This window comes from Dipteris shenzhenensis, chromosome 23 (assembly GCF_047967505.1).
Source record: "Dipteris shenzhenensis isolate YYH24624 ecotype China chromosome 23, Dip_SZ_1.0, whole genome shotgun sequence".
NCBI classification, from domain to species: Eukaryota; Viridiplantae; Streptophyta; class Polypodiopsida; order Gleicheniales; family Dipteridaceae; genus Dipteris; species Dipteris shenzhenensis.
This window is the reverse complement of record NC_141618.1, coordinates 19,574,143-19,596,918: the sequence shown is the minus strand read 5'-3', so window position 1 is coordinate 19,596,918 and position 22,776 is coordinate 19,574,143. Positions and strand designations below refer to the sequence as shown.

Sequence of the window (22,776 nt, the reverse complement as noted above, 5' to 3'; positions counted from 1 at the left end):
CCGCTAAATTCGACGGTCCCCCCAAATCCGGCGGCTCCTTTTCAGCCGCCCCCCACTATCTATTAACACTATCTAGTGCCCTCTTGTTTCATTAGTTGTCCTCCTTTGATTTACACTATGAGTTTGTCCTCCTTGATTCTCTTCTTGGAACTCTCTTCCACTCTGTTTCAGTTCTCATTGGTTTGCCTCCTTTGAGAATGGGGTTGGTATCACGAGGTCGATGCCCTCGTCCCTTCCCCTCCCAACAAAGTGGCCAGCCACCCCATTATTTGCAGGTTCTTGCCATCGCACATAGCATGAATGATTACACAAGCTCGACAATCCGCAATAGCTTTTTTAATAATCAGCCTTGCCAGATGCACAACAGAGGTGCTCCAGTTGCAAGATGGTGAGCCCATGATCTCCTCCGTGGAAGGCATGCGGTATCTTGAGACATGGGACAGGTGCCCAATCCATAATGGGCTCTCGATAATGTTTCTCACGTACACAACAATGTTAGACAAGCTCTAACAAAATTAGATGTTAAAAAATGAATCTGTAAATAATATATGTGCTTGGTAGGGATGGCTACCCCATTATTCTTGCAATAGAGACATTTTGCCTTGTGGAACGCGTATCATATTTGCATGACATGGAGTGGGTTGATAAGAACGAGTTTTGTCTTTGGCCCTTGTGCTTTCTAGATGACTCAATTGAATCTTGAAGCCCATTCCCAAATGTGGCAAGGATAGTTAGGCAGCAAGTGATGACCTTACCACTCTAAATTTATGTGCAATTAATCTTGCCCATTTTTAAATATAATGGAGACAATTCGTAAGTGCTACCCATTTTTAAATATAATGGAGACAATTCGTAAGTGCTATATGAGTAATAAGAATGTCTTTGTGGTCAGGGGCCACTCAAAATTTGTTGCTTCTTTCATTCTTGGCTATACCTTGGCTCACTTAATGCCATATTTAAGGCATATTCTTACAAGTTTCCCCCATCTTACAAATGATGTACAAACTCTAAGAGAACTACCACGTGTTGCTTTTGTGTAGCATCACCTGTGCAACTATAAAGCCAACCGTGAGTGAAGCAGGTAAGAAAATCGAAACATGTCCTTGAGCTTGTAGCCCAAGTGGCTAAAACCCCTCGGAGGTCTTACATTCAAGGCTTGAAGAACACTAATGTTTGATACAAGTCATGTGGACACTTGTAGGCTACCTTGGCCATATGTAGGTGATTGTGTGGGACTTCAAGTCATCCACCTCGACCAAGCCTTTCATGGTGTAGAGGTGTTCAGGGGCACACCAGGCTTCAATATTAGGCCTCTATGGGCATGGCAATCGATTGGTACATAACTAACATGTGAGTAAGCTGCCATGCCAAGGATTGCGAGGCAGTCTCGATAAGTAAGTTGGCTAAGTGGCAAATATTTATAGGAGGATACCACCCTAAGAAGACTGATGAGGAATTCTAGTGTATAGGTGAAGTATGCATTGAAATACAAACTAAAAAGGTGTAGGGGAGAGAGCCTATGAGAAAAACCACACATGGATTGTGTGCTTCATTTTTCTGAGGGAGACATTTTTCTCAACAAATCACAAAACTTGGGGTTATAATTTTGAACGTTTTTCATGAGATTTTGATGATTTTTAAGCTAAAATATAAAACTTGCCTAAAATGTCGCAGATTTTACAAAATTGAGAAAATATTCTTTTACGGGTGAAGATGAAAAACGTTATACACATTCATTGTATATGGTTTGTGGGTTTCTGGTGAACACTAGTGTGGCCCCTCTTGTGTTTGGAAGGCGGGGGGCTAGGGAGGGAGCCTAACATCAAAAAGAGCATGTGAATAAGAGGAGAAATGGATATTCTTGTTTCTGGAGGTGCACAGATGTGAAAGGTGGGATGATGGAGCTAGGGGTGAGTATGGGCCATCAGTGGATTAAAAAAAAGCCGATACTAGAGTGTTTGAGGGATGAATACTAGTAAAACCGAGGGGAGAGAGAGAGAGAGAGAGAGAGCACCACTCGCCAGTGCAAGAAGAAGTGCAAGAAGAAGCGCAAGCAGGAGAAGAGAAGTGTTGGAAATTGTGCAAGGAATGTTTCTTTCTTTTCTGTTATGTTCTATTTTGTTGTTTTCTTTCTTTCTTTTCTTACATTCCTTTCTTTTCTTTTCTGTTTTGTTCTTTTCTTTCTTTCCTTTCTTTTCTTTTCTTTTCTTTTCTTTCTGTTGTCTGTGGTTTGGATTGATTTCATGTGGGGGATTGTTTTGTATCTTTTTTGTGAATGTTCTTCTTCGTTGCTACCAACGTGCAAGCCTCGTTGTCATCTTCCACAAAAACATCAACCCCCCCCCCAAAAATAATAATTTAACTCTCTCTTTGAGCTTTCCAAACTTTCTTGTTCTTGTAATCCCTCCACTCTTCTTATCAATCCATCCATCCTTTCCATTTTCAGATTCAATCTTCTTCGCCTTCAACCTCGATCCATCTCTCTCTCTCCCTCCCTTTCCCCAGTTTTTCAATCCTGTTTCCTGCTTTGCCGAATCGCATACGCAGTTTTTCAATCCTCTGCGCTCTCAAACGCTCGCAATCCGTTCAGTTTTTCACCTCCCTCAGCCGTTTCTTGTAACCCCTGCTATGGCGGTTCAGGCTCAACTCCCTTCGAATGCACTCCTGTCAGATTGGCGTAACAGGTTCTTTCATCGATTCCTTTGCCTGCTTGACAAGCGATTATTTTTTGGCTCTTCAAAAGCAGTTCCCTGGATTTCATTTTGTCTGCTCGATCCTTCGTAGAGACGGTTTCCTCACCTGTTTTTGTGTTCCTGCTTTCCAACAGGATGAGGCAAGTGATTGCTTGCGACAATAGGAACGTCCTGTCTGCAGTCGAATCGTCTTCTACCGTGGACGATGCGCAATTGCAGCTGCAGGCTCAAAATAGCGGGGTCCCAAACCAATGGTTGCTTCTCAATGCATGTACGTTTGATTCGTTTTCTTGTGATATGTCAATCTTATTTGCAGGCTAGGCGATTCGATTTCTCCTGTTCTTGGTGCTACAAGTCGCCGTTTTTGCTGATTTTTACTTTCTCCGTCAGATCACGCGCCTTCTATGGAGCAGCAGCAGGTGCAGAATCCCTTCGCCAATTTGAACGAAGCAGAAGTGGCTCGCAATCTCTTCGGGCCTCGAAAGCGTCCTAGGGAATGCTACGATATGCCTCCAGCTCCAAGACAGAAATCTTTATCGATTCCAGTGGCAGATGTTCTTCCGAACCAAGTTCACACCGTCGGAGGCAACATTTCTACTGGCTTGTGCTTGGCTTTCAACGATGAATCTTCTATGACTAATGTTGCTCCCGCAAATGTGCAAACCGAAACGACCCTGTTTTCTAGTCTGAACGGGCGCTTAGCCTCGCAAATGAGCCAATACAGAGACGAGATTGATCAATACCTAAGACTTCAGGTATTGAAGTAGCCTTTTCTGCAAGGTGTTTTGTCTGAAAATTATCTGCGGATATGCGGTTAGCGGGTGCGTCATAGTACAGTCACATTAATTCGTTAACGCTTTTTCTGTAGGCTAAGCAATTGAAAGAAGCTCTCGAAGAAAAGAGGCTGAGGCATTTTAAGATGCTTTTTGCACTTGTGGAAGAAAGTGCTTCCAAGAAATTCAGGGAGAGAGACGCCGAGGTTGAGAAGATCAACCGCAAGAACATGGAGCTAGAAGAAAGATTGAAGCAGCTAAGTATGGAGGCTCATGTATGGCAGAGCAAAGCGAAGAGCAATGAAGCGATGGTTTCTGCGCTGAGGATGAACCTACAACAGGCAGAAGCGCAGAGCAAGGAGCTGATGAACCGGGAAGGATGCGGGGACAGCGAAGCGGTGGATGACGCTGAGTCCTCACATGGAGGTGGTGAGAATGGCGATTACAATGCGAGAGTACTCCAGGAAAACAAGGAATTGAAGGAGCAGAGGTTCTGCAAGGTGTGCAGGAGCAACGAGGTGTGCATGCTGCTTTTACCATGCCGACATCTGTGCCTATGCAGAAAGTGCGAGGGAAGACTAGATCTGTGTCCTCTCTGCAGATCGCTCAAGAGTGCCAGCGTACAGGTTTACATGTCTTGAACCTGAAATTTTCTGCCTCTTTTTGCTGCCTGATCGCTTCCGAGCTTGAAGCATGTCTTGAACCTGAAATTCTTCCTGCCTCTTGTTGCTGCCTGATCGCTTCCGAGCTTGAAAGCAGAGTTGTCCTTTCCAAGAGAGAAAAATCCATTCCTGTTTCTTTTGTTCCGGCTGATCCTGGTTATGGTTACATAAGAAAGCTGTATATATTGCCTGAGCGTTTCCCCTCTTCTGAGCATAATCTCTCTTTCTCAGCCATTCCAGCAGTTGTGCTTGCTTACTTTTCCCAAGTCCCATCTTTCTGGTATATTGTAACTCATGAAAGCGATGAAGGAAGAACTGCTTGAGCCTCTGTTCTGAATCAAAATCTTGGAGCAAGTTTTCAGCAGCTCTATGAAATGGATTATGGGGAAAAGAGAAGACTCTATATTGGGTCTTGCTCACTCAATGGGAAAGTTTTCAGACCCCTTCTGTCTCACCACTTCCAGCTTTCCTTAAAAAACACTTTCTCAATGACTGATGCACTTGCATTCTACCATATTGGTAACAAATTTGTTCCTCAACAAAGTTCATGGTGAGCAAGGATGGGTAGCTTTTACCTATGTCTTATTTTTGTAATAAAAACTGTCTCCAGGGCAAAATCAAGTCCATAGAAACTTAACTGAAGAGTCCCTCAAGGAAGAAGACCATGGCATGTCTAAGTACGACAAGACAAAGTTGTCCGTCATTGTCGTTACCATACTTTTCAAGAGTCATATAAGTTTACTTTTCTCCTCCTTGGCCTTTTGCCTCCATTGTTTTCACATAGGCGTCAAGTCTTCTTGTACATGTCAAGAATTGCATCCTCACTCTTACCCTCATCTTTAGGTCAATATCATTAAGTCCCGCAGACAATGTGGATGATGAAAGATAAGAGGAAGATGCCATTGTATGCAAGGACTCTTATCATCTTTGGTATTCGTCAAGGTGGATGAGAACCTTTATAAGAACGTGTGAGAGTGCACTTAATCATGCCACTTAATCATGCCAAAATGTAATGAAAGATATGCAAAGTATTTTGGTGAGTGAGAAGCTATTAGGCTTTGCCAAAAGAGAACTCCACTTGAGTCGGGTGAACCAAGGAACTCCCCTCATAAAGGGGCTTTTTTTGCAACGCATGGCTATAAGTAAAACATTGGCACTATTCGGTGGGTGCACGAAAATAGTCACTTTACACCCACAAAAATAGTCACTTTATCATTTTTAGATCTATCCTCCCTGAGGGCCAAAATGATTTATTTTTGCGAAGCTCATGTATGAATAAAATAGCATGCCCCTAATAAGAATTTGTCTACATGCTTGAAGTTTTTTTCTACACCACACGTGTCTCTAGAAACTCCCCTTCAAATTTACCAAAACTGTTCCTTTCAACATTTCGCAGATGTAGATAGAAACTGCTATATATCAATACAATTCTAGTACGAAAAGTTCGGTGTCTAAAATAAAATAGCAGATGTGAGGGCCCAGAAATGAGTATTTTTAAGAATGCACCTAAAATAAATGTAAAGCATTTGGAAAAAAATGCGTTCTCTTTTAGAGATTGCTTGCATCTACATCCAAGGTTCCAAAAAATGAGCATTTTCATGGAATATTGTTTAAGGAACCCTCGCGCCTTGGAAAAGCACTCACTAAATTTTTACATTTGTAGATAAAAGGCAACCAATCAGAAAGACTAAATGTGTTTTTTTCGATATAAGCTTTTAGGGAGAGGCTACATCTGATAATAAGGAACTAGAAAACCCTTTTTTGGGAATGCTCACATCTAAAACAACTAAGCCTAGTCTCTTGTATTTAAAGTTAATAAACTTGCATCTATTTATAAATTTTTATGACATTCCTAAGAAAGCCACCTCACGAATTTAATCAATTAATTTACTAATAGGCAGTCATTTCCATATTAGATTTCAATTATCTTGAATGCAAATTTTGACAAAAAGAACAAGTAAGGAAATTACTCTCTTAAATCTCAAATTAAGGTAATCTAGTTAGAAATATTTGAATATGAGAAGTTTGCGTCTATTTGTTATTTGCTTCTCTTTGGGGGCTATAAACAAAGACAACCATTTGCTCGAGTGGCAACCCACTCCCATCATGAGTCCAAATCAATAGATCTAGAACGATTGGACCCGCGTGATATAATCTAAGAAAGTGTAATAATAATAGGAGGTGGGGTCTTTTCTCGTCTTGTTATCTTTGTATCCACTCCTCTTGTAACAAAAATTGGAATTAGACATGCTTATGAATTCATTATCTACCAAACCATAGAAACCAAGAACTAGGAAACAAGAAAGAAAGAAAGAAAGAAGAGAAACGATGCCTCATGGGGTCCAATCTGCCCCCTCTAGATGGTGGCTCTTGCTAACATCCCATGTCCACAATTGGAGGGATTGCTCAACATAGCTTCACTAGCACAAAATATCACAAGGCTTAATATGCCCTCATCCACAATTAATAAAATAAATTAGCCCACAGCTTTGTGAAGATTGTGGGAGAGAGGGAAGGAGTCTCACTTGCGGCTTTCTCACATGCACAATGGGGGAATACACACAAAGGTGGAGGCTGAAAATAGTTTTCCTCTTCTTAGTTGTGAAAGCCAAAAGAACTCTAGTACAAAGAAAATAGAAGAACCCTATATGTGGGTCTCAAACCAAACTCAACTAACTAAGGTGGCATACTAACTGAGCCACAAACTAGAGTAGTTAAGGATAGCTGTCATCCAGCTATTATTCGTGGGCGGTGTACCAACCGCATCTCCAGCTAACAAGTCGGTGACATAAATACACAACGGTCACCCTGGCATATCACGAGTAGAGCTCGATATCTCAACACTCCCCCTCAAGCTCAATCCCAATTCCTGCACACCAAGCAGGTCTTTGAACTTGCGCAGCTTCTCTGCGCCCAATGCTTTCGTGAATATGTCAGCTACCTGATCCTCTGTGCTGACATAAACTAGATCAATAAGACCTAGTAAAACCTTCTCCCGCACATAGTGATAATGCACCTCAATGTGCTTTGTTCTAGCATGAAAGACTGGGTTCTTTGCCAAGTGTATACTGCTCATGTTGTCACAATAAATGACAACCGGCCCATCTGTAGACTGATGCATATCATAGAGTAGCTTATGCAACCAAGCTACCTCACATGCAGCCATTGCTGCACCCCTGTACTCAGCCTCTGTGCTCGACAAAAGGCAACTGTAGGCTGTTTCTTGCTGCTCCAAGTGACTGCAGCACTCCCAAAAGAGAACACATATCCACTGGTAGATCGTCTATCAGAAATACTACCAGCCCAATCAGCATCAGTGTATCCATGCAACTGTATCTGAACCCCAGCCTCATAAAATAGTCCATACTGCAATGTGGACTTCACATACCTGAGTATGCGTCTAGCCGCATCCAAATGCGGTTTCCTTGGAGCCTGCATAAACTGACTTACCAACCCAACAGCATAGCTCAAATCTGGCCTGGTAATAGTCATGTAAATCAAACTTCCTACTATGCGTCTGTACATAGTAGGGTCTTCCAGAAGCTCACCTGCATCTGTGCTCAGCTTCACATTCTGCTCCAAAGGAACTGAAATAGGCTTACAGCCTGTCATCCCATATTTGGACAGCATGTCCAATCCATACTGCCTCTGCAAGAGCTGTATCCCACTTGGTGATCTAATCACCTCAATGCCCAAGAAATAACGCAGCTCTCCCAAATCCTTCATCTCAAATTTCTGCCTCAATAGCATTTTCACATGAAGGATATCTTCATCACTATCACCTGTGATGATCAAATCATCAACATAAATGACCAGCAGCATAATCCCTTTCTCTGTTTTTCTCACATAGAGTGAGAAATCTGCCTTGGAAATCTGAAAGCCAATAGTGACAAGATACTGTCCTATCTTGTCAGACCATGCTCTAGGTGCTTGCTTCAAGCCATACAAGGCTTTCTTCAACTTGCAAACAAACTCAGGATGAGTAGCATGAACATAACCTGCTGGCTGCTCCATAAAGACCTCTTCTTGCAAATCACCATGCAAGAAGGCATTCTTTACATCCATCTGATGTAAAGACCATCCCTTTGATGCAGCCATAGCAATGGCTGCTCTTACGGTTGCCATCCTTGCAACCGGGCTGAAAGTTTCTTCATAATCAATGCCATATGTCTGTGCATACCCCTTGACAACTAATCTTGCCTTGTATCTATTCACAGAACCATCTGCATTGTGCTTGATCTTATAAACCCACTTACAACCAATTGCATTCTTGCCTTTAGGCAAAGGCACCAATTCCCATGTAGCATTAGCATCCAAGGCATCCATTTCTTCATCCATGGCTTTCTCCCATTTTTCATTTCCCATGGCTTGCTCAAAAAGTGGGTTCTGGTTCCTGTATCACTTTGACCATATAGGCATAGTGAATGGCTGTAAATCCATCATATTTCAGCCTATCCACAGGATACCTAACCCTGGTAGACCTGCGCAAAATAGGCTCACTTCCGGGTGCTCTCAAAACATCCCTGGTCTTCCTTACTCCAGGTGTAACAACAGAAGGAATACCCAACTCATCATCAATGCTCTGTTCTGAGCCACTGGATTCACCATCCACATAAGAGTGACCTGCATTCACATCAAACATGGGCTGATCTACCTTCTTTTTTCCTTTTCGTGATACCTGCGTACCACTATCTGCATTGCTTTGAGGGGATTCTCCTGATCTCAATCTGCCTGTCCATGGCGAAGTATGTGAACCACTGGTAGAGGACACTCCAGGTCCACTGATATTTTGTGATTGCTGCTGTGCATTCTGTGTAGCATTACCATTTTGTGCATCTACATCAATCATCACATTTACTGGTTTATACCAACTACTCATCTCATCAAAAACAACATCTCTGCTCACTGTGAACTTACGTGTAGAAGGGTTATAGCATCTATACCCTTTCTGCTGCAGAGAATAACTAATAAAGACGCACTTCTCAGCTTTTGGATCCAAACTTGGACCTCAACTCATCTGGCACATGGACATAAGCAATGCAACCAAAAATCTTCAAATGAGAAATATCTAGTTTCCTACCAGTATACATCTCCTCTGGCGTCATGCCATGTATTGCTGCAGTGGGAGTCCTGTTCATTATATAGACTGCTGTAGCAACTGCTTCAGCCCAATAATAATCTGGTAGATCTTTTTCATTTAGCATAGCCCGAGATACCTCTCCAATATGCCTGTTTTTTCTTTCTGCAATTCCATTTTGCTGTGGGGTATGACTGCATGAATATTGCTGCTTTATACCATGCTCCTGCAAGAACCTTGCAAACTCATTTGAGAGGTACTCTCCCCCTCCATCTGACCTTAGGCATTTTATTTGCAGGCCTGTTTCTTTTTCAACCATAGCTTTGAAAGCTTTGAAGTGCCCAAACACTTCACTTTTCTTTTTCATAAAATACACCCACAGTTTTCTACTGAAGTCATCAATAAATGTGACAAAATAGTGACAGCCTCCAATAGATGCAGCTTTTGTAGTCCACACATCAGAGTGGATTAATTCCAATGGCTTTTTACTCTCTTGAACATGCCTAGGAAAAGGTTTCCTTGCCTGTTTCCCAAATTGACAGGCTTCACAAATCTTGTGCATTTCTGCAACCTTGAATTTTGGCAATCCTGCAACAATATTTTGGGCTTGCATTGATTTAAGTCGCTGTATATTAACATGACCAATGCGTTTGTGCCAGATATCAATATCTGCAACTACACCGGTCCCATGTGCAAACATTGCTGCACTCAATTCAGGCATGTCTGCATCCAACGTAAACATCCTGCCCTTCTTCTTTCCTTTTGCTATCAAGCGACCATTATTTTTCATATCCTCAACAAAGCATCCATGAGGATTAAATCTGACCTGCAAGCCCTGCTCAACCATCTGACCAACAGAAACTAGGTTCTTGGTGATGTTCGGGACATGAAATACATCAGACAAGTATTTCTTTTTCCCATCCTGCATAGACAAAGGAATTTTGCCAATCTGCACAATAGGATGTGCAGTATCATCACCAGTCTCCACAAATCCTGGTTTTTCCATTTTTCTTGCATCCTGCATCCATTCAGCGTGACCTGTCATGTGGTTTGACGCACCCGAGTCAACATACCACACATCATTGCTTTCTTCTGCACTTGTTACATAATTTGTCATATGCTGCACCATAAACAAATGCTCATTTCTGTCATCACCCTGTCTACTAGAGGATGCATAATTGCCTTGCTGCAATTTTCCATTCATAATGTCATTCTGCTTTTTATAGCAGTCCTTAGCCATATGACCCATTTTGCCACAATAGTAGCATTCAATATTGCTATTTGCATTTTGGCCTCTCTGCCATCCACCACGGCCTCTTTGGCTCCCCCTGCCTCTAGAGTTACCACGTCCTGCTGCATAGGACTGGTTTTCTTGCGTTTGCTGCATATTCTGATTTCTACCACGGCCTGCAGATCGGCCTCCTCTACCTCTGCCAGCATTTGAGTAGAAGACAGTTTCTTTTGAAGTTCCTGCTGAAGAAGATGCACCCCCATTTCTCTGCTCTTCAGAAATTAGAAGAGCAATCAACTCCTCAAAATCAGGAAAGTTTTCACGGACGGCAATGGATGTCCGGAACTGTGCATAATCCTTTCCGAGACCATTCAAGGTCACAGAAACCAAATCATCATCATCCACTGGCGACCCAATGGAAGCAAGTGCATCTGCAATTTTCTTCACTTTCATGTGGTAGTCATTTATGCTCAAATTTTCTCTCTGCACATTGTGCAACTCCTGTTTGAGTTGCATTTTCCTGGCTTGCGTATTTGTGCTATACATTTTTGACAAAGTATCCCATGCCTCCTTTGGCGTATTTGCATCCTGAATATGCACAATCATGGAGTCGGAAATACTGATAGACAGCCAGTACATAACTTTCCTGGCTCTCTCATGCCATCCTTTGAATGCCTGCATTTCCTGTTGACTGGGAACATTAGGAAGATCAGGTTCTTCTTCATTTCCTGTAATGAATTCCCAATAGCCTTTTCCCATCAAGAAATTCGTCATTCTACACTTCCATGCCTGAAAGTTATTCTTGTCAAGCTTTTCAGTGACAATCTGTGAAAGAGAATCAGATGCCATTACAGAACACTGCAAAATATTCTGTCATTGCAAAAAACACAGCTTTTGCCTCACACGGGCAGATCTGCAAAACTGACGAAAGTGGTATTTCACCACACAGTCACTTCCTAGTGACGATTTCGCATCAACAGGCAACAGGCATGAATCTGCAACTCCCAATATCTCTGCACACAGGCATACGATGCAATTTCTGCGGCACCTTTCCACCAAGTAGCCGCGCAGTGGTCGCACAGCAAAAAACAGGGCCTTTTTCTGAGTGCCTGCGAAGAACTTCCGCCTTCAAAACGGGCCCCGAAACGGCCTCAAATCAGAAAAATAAAGTCACTAAGGGCTTCGCCCTCTACCCCGCAGCATATACTGCGCTCTCGCCACACCGCGAAGGGCGTCTCAATCTGAAACAGTGCACTCCTGCACTTCTGGCTGTGCTACCTGCAGAGATTTGCTCCCAAACTCGAAATAGGAAAGCAACACTGGTCCTCTTACCAGGACACCACGAACTGGGCTTGCTTTCTTGAGCTCCTTACCACGAACAAGGCTCTGATACCATGTGAAGATTGTGGGAGAGAGGGAAGGAGTCTCACTTGCGGCTTTCTCACATGCACAATGGGGGAATACACACAAAGGTGGAGGCTGAAAACAGTTTTCCTCTTCTTAGTTGTGAAAGCCAAAAGAACTCTAGTACAAAGAAAATAGAAGAACCCTATATGTGGGTCTCAAACCAAACTCAACTAACTAAGGTGGCATACTAACTGAGCCACAAACTAGAGTAGTTAAGGATAGCTATCATCCAGCTATTATTCGTGGGCGGTGTACCAACCGCATCTCCAGCTAACAAGTCGGTGACATAAATACACAACGGTCACCCTGGCATATCACGAGTGGAGCTCGATATCTCAACAAGCTTAGCATTCATTATGTTTACAACATTGTTGCATGGCCACATAGCATGCATCGTGCGACACCTCGATCAGTGCCCTCGCATTAACTCAAAGCCTCATAAGTAGATCCATCACCTGTACTCAAGCTGCAGATTACATTAGTTATCAACAATCAATTGAACAATTCACCGAATCATTCAATCCCAATATAATTGCGCTCAAAGTACAATAACCAAACATAACACCAATAACACTAGCGACATCAGCATAGTAAATCACAGGCTAGTTAGGTGTCCCTAAACTACACCATCCAAAGCATCCACTAGGACCCCCGCTGCATTCGATGTGCTCCTATGGCATACTTTGCCATAGTCACACTTGACTAAAATTGTAAGAAATACCAGAATACAATTTTTGTAACATCCCTCTTGCTTGGATTGCAACTAACCTCAGTTACATGTTTGATTATAGGAACTAAGAGGTCTTAAAAGCCTTGAAAGAACTGCTCAGGCATCCATTGAGCATCATCTCTCGGACGGTTCTTAAACTTGAGAAAATATAAACATTTTCTTTTTTCAAACTATGTTCAATGATGCATTCAGGTTCAAGTATCATCATCGAGATGGTAGAAAAAGAATATGCAAAAGATCTCAAACTCTTATTAACCAAGAGATAGTAAATTTCTTGTCCTATACTAATAGAAATCACTATACCGCATCCATTCGTTGCTTATGTGACTTTGGCACAGGTCCACGTATTATATTTGTCATATTCCTCAATATCTACACCGTCCCAAACTAGTATGATATTGAGAAATATAACAAACAGAATGCTTCCTTATGATGCGAGTAGCAATAAGTGAGATATACTATTATGTGGCTAGTAGAAGAGTATATGTACCTCATTGTCTATGTTAGAGTTGCAAAAGGGTGAGGCAAAAGAGAAAGTGTTCTATTCAAGAGAGACATGCCCAATATATAGGCTCCAGTTACATCCAGTAGTGACATCACATGTGAGCTCAGTAGAGCATCTAGATCCACAAATCTCTCAATCAGTTCCATGATTCTCTCAATCACACACCACACACCTAGATTCACTCAATCACACCTACTGACACTTATCCAGGCACACCATTCACATACTCACAACCTTAGACCTTAGGACTCTAGATCCCATTACATCAATTTGTCCTTCATTCCCCCCCACAAATTGATGACCTCAACCCTAGCAGTAGTCCATGGGAAACTTCATGGCTTGCCCACCTCTGGTGGCAACACACATGATCCACAACCTAGTACTCACTCTAGCTGCATCAACAATAGACTCATCCCAACATGATCTCACTCTGACTTTGGTTTGTTGGTTTACAATTGGGACATAGACAATGACTATGCATGGGAATACCCTTAGATCCAACAAGGTAACACATAAGTCTACTAACAATCATTTGAGGGGGACATCCCAAGGCAAAGAACACTTGTTGACCACATGCACAAAAACATTCTAAGTGGAATATGTGGGGAAATACCCCCCTTTGATGGCATATCTTGTCCTTTACCTTCTTCTCTTCCAAGCTACCATAGTGTGAGGTTCATTGACATTGGAGAGGTTCTTGGTGTAGCCAATCTTGTAGCTCCTTTGCTCTTTGTCCTTCTCCACACTCTTTTTAATGTATCTTGTCCATATTCTGTAATACAAGATCCTTGTAGTCCTTCACCTTCTTTGAGTGTCCAAGCTTTAAGACCATTTTGTGAATTATATGGACTGAAGAGGGTCTTACCACTTGTCATGCAAGGGCAGTGTCTACTCTTGTACAAGAGGTGGTCGTGATTGTATGGCAAGGTATAGTCAACCAAATGCAAGTACATTTCATACATCATGAAAGATAATGAAACCATAACTAAGGCATCTTCAAAATAAGAATCATAATGGTTGTAGTTGAAACCTTTGTTCCAATCATATCCATTGGAAATCATCATGCAAGTCATGATATATTCTTCCTTCATAAGCTCTTGTCATGGTCAATCCACACTAGTCAACTAGTCAACAAGATAGTATGACTTGAAATCCACTTCAAAGTATCATAACTTCAATCCTCAACATAAAAGGTGAAAAATGCATTCAACTGAACTTAAAAAGGAATCTTTGATATGTACTTTAACTCCTCAAGCATCACCTTAGCATTTAGTGTAGCATCAAACTACAAAAATAGTCTAGAAATGCTTGCAAAAAACAGAGGAACCTTGGAGGATTGCTACCTCACTCCACAAAGCATCAAGTAGAGGGCATTTGCTGTGCAATCAAAGGCACTTGGAAGTAGAAGCCTTAGTGCAACTTTTAGACCAAAGAAGCTTCACACCACCAGGGGCAGCAACATCTTCTCCACCTTTGAAAACCATGTTTTCTTCAAAACCCAACTGGTTTTTCCTTAGTTTCTCCTCAGTCCCTTGACCATTTGCCCTCAAAATTCACCACCAAGTAGCCCATAGGGTCGCTTAAGTGCACCTCATACTATTTTTGAAATGGTGGCTCCAGCAAGCTGAATTGACAAAAATGGCATGGGATGAAGCCAGTATTAGCACGGGATGTAGAAGGACAGTTTCCAGAAACCCTATGAAGTAGAAGTGCACCTATATGAGGGGAATCTATGACTGAAAGGGTTTGGAGAATGGTCGCCTACATTGCGAGAACAAGCGCTTGGAAATTCTGCTCAAAAGAGGGAAAAATGGAGAAGAAGAGAGTGTGAGGAAGAAGATGATGACATGGCACTCAAGGAGGTCTCAAGGATAGTGAACCAATGCTCTGATACCACATGTTGGAGTTGCAAAAGGATTCAGCAAATGAGGCAAAAGAGAGAGTGTTCTACTCAAGAGAGACATGCTAAATATATAGGCTCCAATTACATCTAGTAGTGACATCACATGTGAGCTCAGTAGAGCATCTAGATCCACAAATCTCTCAATCAGTTCCATGATTCACTCAATCACACACCACACACCTAGATTCACTCAATCACACCTACTGACACCTATCTAGGCACACCATGTGTTCACACACTCACAACCTTAGACCTTAGGATTATAGATCCGATTACATCAATTTGTCCTTCAGTCTAATCACACTTCAAAATTCTTTTATTTAACTTGGTAGCTAGTAATAATCCAATATCTATTTTAGAAAATACACAAGGCATTATCTAACCTAACCATTTTCTCAAAGCATCACTAAGAAATTGAAAGCTATATTTCTAGCTCACATTCATGCATCACTTTCTTGCTTAGCATGAATGGCATTATGTAATCAAATATTTTTTCTTCTCTTCATCTTTTTGCAAATCAATTTTGACTCACTAGAACAAATGTTAGCATATGTACTAAGAAATGGAAAATATACTCCTTTAATTTTTTTAATATGATACTAGCATTTCCTCAAATAGACTTTACAAACCTTTAAGTAGGTAGACAAATGTGTCTCTTTCTTTTTTAATAAATGAAGAAATTAGAGAAATACTAGTGATATGGTTCAAAGTTCTATCATGTGATCACATATTGTATCTCAAGTGTAGAAATATAATCTCATGACTAAGTATTAAAGTCACCTTTATAGTCTATAAACTATAAGATCTATTTCGCCATATCTCATTATTAGTGGTTGACCTAGATAGTTCTCTATCTGCTTAAGCTATTCATAAGAAAGATACTCAAATCTAGACATGTCATCATCGTATGCATCTCTCTAATTTCTTTTCTTTCTCTCAAATCTTTCTGTCTAATATTCTATACTCTCTTTTGTTGTGCACTATGGTGAATGATAATAAACTAAAACAAGAAATAAAAGAAAAAGAAAACCAATTATCCCGCTCTTTAGAAGGCTGGTGCTCACACCAACATTGGCTTGGTTGATCCTCACGTCTTCTTGCTTTTGCATCACCTCCAATTGTTGATCCATTGGCCAAGTACGTTTGGCGAATTTCTCCAATTATAAACACACTATTCAAAATTTTTGGACTTGTGTAAAGTCCAATTTGAGAAATGGACTAAAAAACAGTCCAAAAATTTTGAATATACTAGTAATGTTGTTTTTTGAACTAGATTCGCCAACTCAAAACAAAAGATTTGATGATTAAGTACTAAGAACATCAATGCATAACCAAATCTCTTACAAAGGTGGTCTACATAAACATCTTCATAGCTTCACAAAAATCTCTTACAAAGTGGTCTACATAAACATCTTCATAACTTCTTGTGAATTGAGCTACTATCACCTAATAACATCAATAGATGACCAATAATAGATGACCAATTCTCTTAGAAAGGTGGTGTAAATAAACACCTTTATGTATAAGTGGTGTGCACACACCTTTATGACCATTTCTTTTAGAAAGTGGTGTACATAAAGCCCTTAGAAAGGTAGTGTAGATAAATCCTTTTATGTGTAAGTGGTGTACATATACACCACACTTGGTATTAAAAAACACCCTTAACTATAAAAATACATTTGACATAAAGTTTAAAATACACCATTAAGTATAAAATGGACCTCATAAACAATCTTTATACACAATAATGAGAGTAAAGAAATCAAAAAAGTAGTAAACTTTTTATTAGATATTCGCTTTACATAGAAGTTCAAAACTTGTGATTACAAAGCCGTCAGCCATCATGTTACTTAGTACTAATGTCCTCAATGCCAGGCCCTTGACTACCAGGGTCCTGACTAATAGGCTGCTCTAAGACTGGAGTCTCAGTAGCAAGGTCCTCAGTAGTTTGCTCTTCAGTTCTAAGCACCTGACTAGTAGGCTGCTCTAGAGTCTCATGACCAAGTTCTTAGTGAGTAGGGACCTGGCTACTAGGTTCCTGACTAGTCGGCTGCTCTGGAGTCTGTAAGGTCATGGTTGAAGAACCATCTATGCCTCCTGGTAACTCCTCCTGATCATGCTTTGCCTCGTCCATACCTTCTTTGAGTAAGGCTTCCTTGCTTGATCCACTTGCCTATCCTTCACCCAAGATCAAGGGTGCCTTCCTCACTTTTAATTTCAAGGGAAGTGCTTCCACCTCTTTAGCCTTAACTTTTCCTGTGACATGCTGTACTACTACTTCTTGTTGCCACGAGCCTTCCAGTATGATGAGTGGAACCTCCTTGACTCTAGTTGACAATTGATCACCCTTATTCTTTGTGCGGATTTCTTCTTGCCGTAAGTCATCGGATGCAGAGCTTTCATCCTCATCATCACCTGAGCTAGAATCATCACCCTCGAACTCACTACCCTCTTCTTTGACATTTTCCTCTTCAAAGAAGGTAGTGCAACTGTAATATGTCAAAGAACTCAATTTGATGGGGGGTATCAATGACATTTACATTTCTACCTTGGTGTAGCAATTTCTCAGCAGCAAAACCCATTCGATACAATGCTACTTCCCACCCATCATTCATAAATTCTTTGTCATCTCTAGTATCACATCAGGAGCCATCGGCTTTCTATAATCCACCATTGTTGCATCAAGCTTAACCTTATTGTCCTCAAAGTAATGAAGCTCGAGAGTCCTAAAGGAATTTGGATTAGATTGCCACCACCCCTGGATAAGAAGCATATCAAGAAAGGCTGCAAGACTTGAATGGCAGTGCCTTCCAAGACAGTCATATGATTACGTAGGACTATACCATGGTATACTTTTGAAAGTAAATACCCAAATGCAGATGTTAAACTCGCATACAAGGCATCCCTTTGTGATTCTGTCATGAACAGGGCCAACGTTAATCTTTTCTTATCTGCCATAGGACCTTCTATGATAAACCGCACAAGTTCAACTATTCGTGACACTGCAAGGTCTTGCAATTCATCTATGAAAAATACGCATGGCTTCTCCCAAGCATGACCGCTCATTGTTATGAAATGCTCTGTATCAATGCCATTGATGTGTGCAAATTTTGTATCATTCTCTGATAGCAGGATATCATAGGAGAAGCTGAATGGAGAACCATCATCTAAACCACCAATTGCTCTACCTTGGGTAGTGGACTGCAAGGCCTTTTTCTTGATGTCCATATATTTTGTCTCAACAACCTTTGGCATTTTAGCTCTTAGATCCTTTGTTGGTTTGGCATCTGCATCCATTGAAGCCAACCACTTTCTAGCCCATGTCTTATCAAGGAGTTGACCTAGGCTAAGTGCTTTCTTCTTATCCACATCAATTGACTTGCCAGCTAACTCATCATCAGATTTCAATAAAAATAATATTGCCAAGAGAGCAGCCTCACTTTGAATCATTCGGGTGACCACTTCATCCAAGTTGCTATGCTTGCTCTTCTTTCCAAAGAAGCAGTCACCACTTAGGATCTTCTTGCATACTTCTTCTGTTATTGCATCTGGAACAAACCTTAATGCTCTCCACCAAACAATAGACATCAGTTTCTTTATTTCTTTCCTCTGAGTTGCAATGTGCTCTGGTGCCTCAAAGGATATCTTCCCTGTTTCATATGCTTGGCAAACATCCACGATGCTCTAAAACACTGAGTCCTCGCGGAAGACAATGCAAGTAACATCCCTGTATCTTGCAACGGCGGTGTTCAAATCCTTTGCCTCAACCTTATTACTTGGTATGCCTTGCGTATTGCTTACAACACCTTTCAAGCATCTATAGAACTGAGTCGTCTTTGCCATGTACTCAGATGTAGGTCTCCTGCCCTTCACTGTTTGTGGCTTTCCACAACCCATCCATAACTCCCTTGCCTTTATAAAGATCTCAGAAAGAGAAGAGCTTTTTTTCAACCTAAATGGAGCAAAATTAAGCCTTTCTGATTCTAGAATGTACTTCGAGTCATCGTTAAATATGCATATATGACAAATGACCCGTTGAAACTTTTCCATCCACTCAATCTGTGGCAAGTTTCCTTTTCTTCTCTCATCAAGGGTGATCCTGCAAGCTTCACAAAAGTGTTGCCCATCGATGGGCTCAAACCTGCATCTTTCTAAGAATCTATTCTTTGCCACCATGTATCTTCTCGATGTCAGTCCCATATCGGCTTTGGTACAAAGCCTCTCCACGAACAAAGTCACTCCTTCTAAAGTTCTCAAAAGCATCAAGAAAGTCCATGCGTTTTTGAAATGTGACATCAGGCAATGTAGGATCATCTTCTTGAAGTCTCTTAAACGCCATAGGACGAAGAGTGATATTAGTGGCAACTGGAGTTCTTGTTTTCCTCGTATCTTCATACAATTTGCGTGCAAATGTCTTATCTAGCTTTCTTTGATTTGTGAACAACGAAGCTCGATCAATAAGCATTGTGGCCACGCTGAATTGTGAAAATCCCCAAATGTTTCCCTCATCCTCTGGAGGATGTAAGTCTGCCACACTTATAGAAAAGTCTTCGAGACTTGTATCTTCTTCTTGCGGATCCTCCTCTTCATCGCTATCCAATTTTTCGCTTGGTTTTAAATAACCTGCACTTGAATGATCTACACGTGGAGTAGGAGTTATTTTTGCTCTCTTTCTGGGAATAGCTGTAAACTTGAATCTGCTCCACAATCACTCCTTCTTGTTCCTGTAGTTGCAGCAGTCGATGGTGTAGGTACAGTTGGAGATACTGTAGTTACTCTTGCCGGAGTTACCATAGTTATCGCCACAAATATTAGCGGTACTTGAGGGTTATATGTTATAGATGGCGTACTTACTACTGCACTTACTGCTGCTGAAGGTACAACACCACCACTTGGAAATGCATCCCACATTTTCTTCAATGCTTCTAAGGCACTAAGTAATTCTTGGGATCCCTCAATTGAATCTGGTAAGGGCTTCAAGAAGTGCTTGTGAGTAACTCCTAACTTGTAAACCACCTCGTCATTCTTTCCTTTGCACACAACTTCTATCAAATTGTTTTCTTTGATGTTGATGTTTGAGACCATGCCACCATTTCTTACTGCCTCTGTAGAATATTTCATGCTTGATACATTCTCTGCAGTGATCACCAAAAAATACTTTGATTTGCGCTCCATAAAATACCAAGCATGTTCAAGGTATTTGAAAGACACCTTGGAACAAAAAGTGGAAGCCATAGTTTTCTGAAAAACAATCAAAAATAAAAAATGAGAATTACAATGATTTTCAAACTCAAAATATTAAATAAATTTCTAATTAAATATTATTTTAAGTTTTATTTATTTTTAATTTTTAAAATAAAATAATTTAATTTATTTTTTTATCTTTTTTAATTATTTTATTTTATTTATTAATTTATTTTTATATTTAAAGTTTAATTTAATTTTTTAATTTTTTTAAGTTTTATTTATTTTAACTTTTTTATTTTTTTTAAATAAATTAAGTTAATTAATTTTTCTCATCCACCTCCCCCTTCCCGCCTCCCCGCCCCCGCCCCTTCCCCGTGCCCCTCCCCTTCCCCTCCCTCTCCCTGCCCCCCCTTCCCCCTGTTGTGTGCACAACAGGTGGGGGGTTAACCCCCCCTTCCCTCCCTCGTCCCCGCCCTTCCCCTGCCCCTCCCCTTCCCCTCCCCCCCACCCACCTGTTTGGGGAGGTTTGTGGGGGTTAAAGGTCACTGTGCCTTAACCCCGGTTATGTACAATACTCAAACACATATATAAATGAATGAAAAAGAAGATTAGGGTGGTTCTGCACCCACCAAACTTGTCTGGCTCTCTGTCTCTCTCTCTCCTTCTTCCGTTTTTGCTTCCGTTGAGAGCACTCTCAACTAGTATCAGAGCCCGGGTGATCTAGCTAAGCGTGCGTGAATGCTTGAAGCTCAGTAGCTCTATGGGAGGAAGGAGAAGCTTTGTGGGTGACTTTACTTGCATCCGAGTGTGCAGAGACCTTGGAGGAACCTTTGGAAAAGTCACTTTGGCTTTGCGAAGTGGTTTTCAGAGCCTGTTAAGTGGTTTCAAAGAAAAAGTCGTTTTTTGAGCTTTTTCCTATTCCGTTCGATGACAGAGACTCTGTATTGACTTGTAGAGGCAACTATTGCTTGCTTTTGGTGTCCACATTACTTCAGGAGCTTGGAAACACCTTCATTCTTGAATCTGGGATCATTTCAGTGGATTTCTGACTCACTGTGTCAGTTCCTGCGTTTTTTGCCCGGGTGTTGGAACTCAAGTTTGGAGCAACCATTTGCAGATCTGTCAGTTCCGGTGGACTCAAGAGGTCCTAAAACTTCTATGTTACTCATCATTCGCACTCCGGTGGAGTTTACAAACAGCTCTGTTTCAAAAAACGTTTTTCAGTCCGTGTGTTGGACCCAGTGATTGAGACCACGGTTTCCAAAACCGTCTGTCCCATTGCGTTCCGAACGCCCAAAAACCCCTACCTATCAATTCTTGCGTGATTCAGTGGAGGATTTTCAGAGTTATAAATCTCTGTGTATTCGATTTCGTCTCTCTGTTATGCATTTTTCATACTAAGGTTTTGAAACCTTAGATTTATGCCACATGGCAGTGGATAAGTGTTGACTCCCATTTCTCACTCATCGGTTGGGATTTTGGAGTTCTGGCAGAAGAGAGATATTTGCAGATTTTCTTGCTGATTCCGATTATGCAATGGCGCCCATGTTTTGAGGCATCTCAGGTTCTATTTTCAATAGCGCTCATTACCGTGGGACTATGATTTCTTCAGCATACCTTATGCAGATCACTCTGGTTGCAGTATGCGCTCATTCGTGGTGTGCATTGGGTTGCAGTGGATGATTTATAGGCCATTTGGATGCATTGCGGTCCTTATTGGATGCGCTGATAGGCCCAAATTGCCTTGTGGGATGCTATTTTTATGGACGCTTTGCACATGGATGCTATTTTAAGCTGAGGGACAGCTTTGACACATTGCAGGTGATGCACTGATAGTGCTATGCTCTCTTGGATGAGATATTATTGATGCATATGCCAGTGGACGGTGTTTATGCTTGAGTCATTTGGCACTTATTGGCATTTTCTTTTGGGCCAGATTTGCTCATATGGATGCATAGTATATGCACATGAGTCAGATGCATCTTTTGATGCTTTGAGCTTTGAATTTTGGTGATATTTCACTTTATTGTGGCATACACATTTGGGTGCACCTGGTATTTGGTGTGATTCTCTCTTGCAGGCACTAGCATTTGGGATTTTGTTTCATTTGCATCATGGCATCCTCTTCCATGCCTGAAAAGGAGTTTTTCAGCATTAAAAAGTTTGATGGGACAAACTTTTCTTTGTGGAAAGAACAAATAAGGGATGTGCTTATTCAAAAGAAGCAGATTAAACCCTTGGCAGGGATTGAAGCTAAGCCTGCAAATATGTCTGAGGATGATTGGAATGAGTTGGATGCATTAGCAAAGTCTACTATTAGACTTCATCTTGCAGAGTCAGTTTATTTCACAGTAGTAAATGAGCAGACTACGGAAGATTTGTGGAAGAAACTGTGTGCCACTTATGAGAAGGAAACTGCCTCTAATAAAGTTTACTCATGAAGAGGTTGTTTGAGCTGCAGATGAAGGAAGGGTCTCCATTGCCTCTCACTTGAATGAATTCAATATTATTTTCAGCCAGCTTCAGGCTCAGAAAATGAATTTTGATGCGGAGACTAAGGCAATATTTCTCTTATGTTCATTGCCATCCTCATGGGATACCTTCCGTA

General features: G+C 41.2%; 1 protein-coding gene across 1 annotated transcript; it reads left to right on the top strand.

The window, feature by feature from the left end:
- Positions 1-2,235: 2,235 nt before the first annotated feature.
- LOC147887088 (BOI-related E3 ubiquitin-protein ligase 1-like) lies at positions 2,236-4,862 on the top strand. Its single transcript, XM_087394685.1, has 4 exons — positions 2,236-2,684; positions 2,828-2,964; positions 3,084-3,448; positions 3,562-4,862. The coding sequence occupies exons 1-4, from the start codon at positions 2,629-2,631 to the stop codon at positions 4,105-4,107; spliced, it is 1,104 nt and encodes a 367-aa protein (XP_087250811.1). The 5' UTR covers positions 2,236-2,628; the 3' UTR covers positions 4,108-4,862.
- Positions 4,863-22,776: the final 17,914 nt, after the last annotated feature.

What these genes read in the sequence shown, in the direction of transcription:
- LOC147887088 (XM_087394685.1), top strand. Translation starts at nt 2,629, where the DNA reads ATGGCGGTTCAGGCTCAACTCCCTTCGAATGCACTCCTGTCAGATTGG. An exon ending in ATGGTTGCTTCTCAATGCAT is followed by an intron (nt 2,965 to 3,083) that starts GTACGTTTGATT and finishes TTTCTCCGTCAG; the next exon opens with ATCACGCGCCTTCTATGGAG. An exon ending in ATCAATACCTAAGACTTCAG is followed by an intron (nt 3,449 to 3,561) that starts GTATTGAAGTAG and finishes CTTTTTCTGTAG; the next exon opens with GCTAAGCAATTGAAAGAAGC.